The sequence below is a fragment of the Onychostruthus taczanowskii genome, unplaced genomic scaffold (assembly GCF_017590055.1).
Source record: "Onychostruthus taczanowskii isolate IOZ18803 unplaced genomic scaffold, ASM1759005v1 scaffold361, whole genome shotgun sequence".
NCBI classification, from domain to species: Eukaryota; Metazoa; Chordata; class Aves; order Passeriformes; family Passeridae; genus Onychostruthus; species Onychostruthus taczanowskii.
This window is the reverse complement of record NW_024501027.1, coordinates 11,582-15,470: the sequence shown is the minus strand read 5'-3', so window position 1 is coordinate 15,470 and position 3,889 is coordinate 11,582. Positions and strand designations below refer to the sequence as shown.

Here is a 3,889-nt window from a genome sequence, read left to right as displayed (position 1 = left end):
AAGTTTTGGGTTTTTTTTGGGATTTTTCCAGGAGAACGACCCTTCCAGTGCCAGCAGTGCCAATTTGTGATGAAGTTTTGGGTTTTTTTTGGGATTTTTCCAGGAGAACGACCCTTCCAGTGCCAGCAGTGTGGGGTCAGGATCAGGGTTAGGATAATTTTGGATCCGTTCCCATTGGGAATTTTGGGTTTTTCCAGGAGAATGACCCTTCCGGTGCCAGCAGTGCCGGTTTGTGATGAAGTTTTGGGGGTTTTTTTTGGGATTTTGCAGGAGAACGACCCTTCCAGTGCCAGCAGTGCTGGGTTGGGGTTAAGTTTTGGGTTTTTTTTGGGATTTTTCCAGGAGAACGACCCTTCCAGTGCCAGCAGTGCTGGGTTTGGGGTTCTTTGGGATCCGTTCCCATTGGGAATTTTGGGTTTTTCCAGGAGAACGACCCTTCCAGTGCCAGCAGTGCGGGGTCAGGATCAGGGTTAGGATAATTTTGGATCTCTTCCCATTTGGAATTTTGGGTTTTTCCAGGAGAACGACCCTTCCAGTGCCAGCAGTGCTGGGTTGGGGTTAAGTTTTGGGTTTTTTTTGGGATTTTCCAGGAGAACGACCCTTCCAGTGGGTTTGGGGCCGGGTTGGGGTTAAGTTTTGGGTTTTTTTTGGGTTTTTCCAGGAGAACGACCCTTCCAGTGCCAGCAGTGCGGGGTCAGGATCATGGTTAGGATCATTTGGGATCCGTTCCCATTGGGAATTTTGGGTTTTTCCAGGAGAACGACCCTTCCAGTGCCAGCAGTGCGGCGCCTCCTTCACGCAGAAGGGGAACCTGCTGCGCCACATCAAGCTGCACTCGGGGGAGAAGCCCTTCAAGTGCCCCTTCTGCTCCTACGCCTGCCGGCGCCGCGACGCCCTCAGCGGGCACCTGCGCACCCATTCCGGTGGGAACGGGCTGGGGATTTTGGGAACGGGGTCAGGATTTTGGGAATGGGGTCAGGATTTTGGGAATGAGGGACAGAAGCCGTGGTTTGGTGGGGAGGGGTCCCAGTGCTGCTTCAGGGTTGTTGCTTGGGGTTCACAGGGGAATCCTTGGGTTTTTCACGGGGTGGAGAGCGGTGGGGAATGGGGGGAGAGGGAGGGAAGATCCTAAAGGAATCCAGTTCTCCGTGTCCCAGATCTTGATAGCCAAATCCCACATCCCAAATCCTGATTTCCAAACCCCAAATCCCACATCCCAGATCCCAAATCCTGATTTCCAAACCCCAGATCCCACACCCCAAATCCTCATTTCCAAACCCCAAACCCCAAATCCTGATTTCCAAACCCCAGATCCCACATCCCAGATCCCAAATCCTGATTCCCAAATCCCAGATCCCAGATCCTGATTTCCAAACCCCAAACCCTCATTTCCAAACCCCAAATCCCACATCCCAAATCCTCATTTCCAAACCCCAAACCCCAAATCCTGATTTCCAAACCCCAGATCCCAAATCCTGATTCCCTGTTCCTTTCCCCATTCCCAGTCTCATGCCCGACCGTGGGCAAGCCCTACAAGTGCAGTTCATACTGGGAGATATCCCAAATCCTGATTTCCAAACCCCAGATCCCAAATCCTGATTCCCTGTTCCTTTCCCCATTCCCAGTCTCATGCCCGACCGTGGGCAAGCCCTACAAGTGCAGCTCATACTGGGAGATATCCCAAATCCTGATTCCCAAACCCCAAACCCCAAATCCTGATTTCCAAACCCCAGATCCCAAATCCTGATTCCCTGTTCCTTTCCCCATTCCCAGTCTCATGCCCGACCGTGGGCAAGCCCTACAAGTGCAGCTCATACTGGGAGATATCCCAAATCCTGATTCCCAAACCCCAAACCCCAAATCCTGATTTCCAAACCCCAGATCCCAAATCCTGATTCCCTGTTCCTTTCCCCATTCCCAGTCTCATGCCCGACCGTGGGCAAGCCCTACAAGTGCAGCTCATACTGGGAGATATCCCAAATCCTGATTTCCAAACCCCAGATCCCAAATCCTGATTCCCTGTTCCTTTCCCCATTCCCAGTCTCATGCCCGACCGTGGGCAAGCCCTACAAGTGCAGCTCATACCGGGAGATCCTGGGTCCCAAATCCCCCATCCCAAATCCCCCATCCCAAGCCCCAAACCCCAAATCCCAGATCCCAAATCCTGACTCCCTGTTCCTTTCCCTGTCCCAGTCTCGTCCCCCACCGTGGGCAAGCCCTACAAGTGCAGCTCATACTGGGAGATATCCCAAATCCCAGATCCCAAATCCCACATCCCAGATCCCAAATCCTGATTCCCAGATCCCAAATCCTGATTCCCAAATCCTGACTCCCTGTTCCTTTCCCCGTTCCCAGTCTCATCCCTGACTGTGGGCAAGCCCTACAAGTGCAGCTCATACCGGGAGATCCTGGGTCCCAAACCCCACATCCCCCATCCCCCATCCCAAATCCCAGATCCCAGACCCCAAATCCTGATTCCCAGATCCCAAATCCTGACTCCCTGTTCCTTTCCCTGTCCCAGTCTCGTCCCCCACCGTGGGCAAGCCCTACAAGTGCAGCTCATACTGGGAGATATCCCAAATCCCAGATCCCAAATCCCACATCCCAGATCCCAAATCCTGATTCCCAGATCCCAAATCCTGATTCCCAGATCCCAAATCCCAGATCCCAGATCCCAGATCCTGACTCCCTGTTCCTTTCCCGTCCCAGTCTCGTCCCCCACCGTGGGCAAGCCCTACAAGTGCAGCTCATACTGGGAGATATCCCAAATCCCAGATCCCAAATCCTGATTCCCAGATCCCAAATCCCAGATCCCAGATCCCAGATCCTGACTCCCTGTTCCTTTCCCGTCCCAGTCTCGTCCCCCACCGTGGGCAAGCCCTACAAGTGCAGCTCGTGCGGCCGCAGCTACAAGCAGCAGAGCAGCCTGGAGGAGCACCGGGAGCGCTGCCACGGCTTCCTGCAGAGGGAGAGCCCGGCGCAGACAGGTGAATCCTGGGAAAATCCGGGAAAATCCCCGGGAAATCCCAGGGAAATCCCGGATCCCAAATCCCCAGGGACAGGAAATGGGATGGGGGGGAGCCCGTGGATAAAGGGAGCGCTGCCACGGCTTCCTGCAGAGGGAGAGCCCGGCGCAGACAGGTGAATCCTGGGAAAATCCGCGGAAAATCCTGGAAAAGTCCTGGGAAAATCCCAGGGAAATCCTGGAAAAGTCCTGGGAAAATCACAGGGAAATCCTGGGAAAATCCCAGGGAAATCCTGGGAAAGTCCTGGGAAAATCACAGGGAAATCCTGGGAAAATCCCAGGGAAATCCTGGAAAAGTCCTGGGAAAATCACAGGGAAATCCTGGGAAAATCCCAGGGAAATCCTGGAAAAGTCCTGGAAAAATCCCAGGGAAATCCTGGGAAAATCCCACGGAAATCCTGGAAAAGTCCTGGAAAAATCCCAGGGAAAAATCCCAGAAAAATCCAGGGAAAAATCCCAGGAAATCCTGGAAAAGTCCTAGAAAAATCTCAGGGAAATCCCAGGGAAAAATCCCAAAAAAATCCTGGGAAAATCCCAGGGAAATCCTGGGAAAATCCCAGGGAAATGATGGAAAAATCACGGGGAGATCCAGGGAAAATCCTGGAGAAAAATTCCAGGGAAATCCCGGAAAAATCCTACAAAAATTCCAGATCCCAAACCCCCAGGGACAGGAAATGGGGTGGGAAAGGGATCCCGAATCCATGGATACAGGGAGCGCTGCCACGGCTTCTGCAGAGGGAAACACTGCACAGACAGGGGGTCTGGAAATCTCGGAAAAATCCTGGAAAAATCCCAGGAAAATCCTGGAGAAATCCTGGAAAAATCCCAGGAAAATCCTGGAGAAATCCCAGAAAAATCCTGGAA

At 52.9% G+C, this 3,889-nt stretch overlaps 1 protein-coding gene across 5 annotated transcripts in view; it reads left to right on the top strand.

Moving 5' to 3' along the window:
• Positions 1-3,889, top strand: part of IKZF4 (IKAROS family zinc finger 4) — a 30,133-nt gene that overhangs the window by 14,883 nt on the left and 11,361 nt on the right. For 4 of the 5 annotated variants that reach the window (XM_041411628.1, XM_041411627.1, XM_041411632.1 and 1 more), the window contains 2 exons: positions 756-923; positions 2,856-2,987. In XM_041411628.1, coding sequence (XP_041267562.1) covers positions 756-923; positions 2,856-2,987 — 300 coding nt within the window. The remainder of the gene's footprint in view (positions 1-755; positions 924-2,855; positions 2,988-3,889) is intronic. The other variant, XM_041411631.1, reaches the window with a different exon arrangement.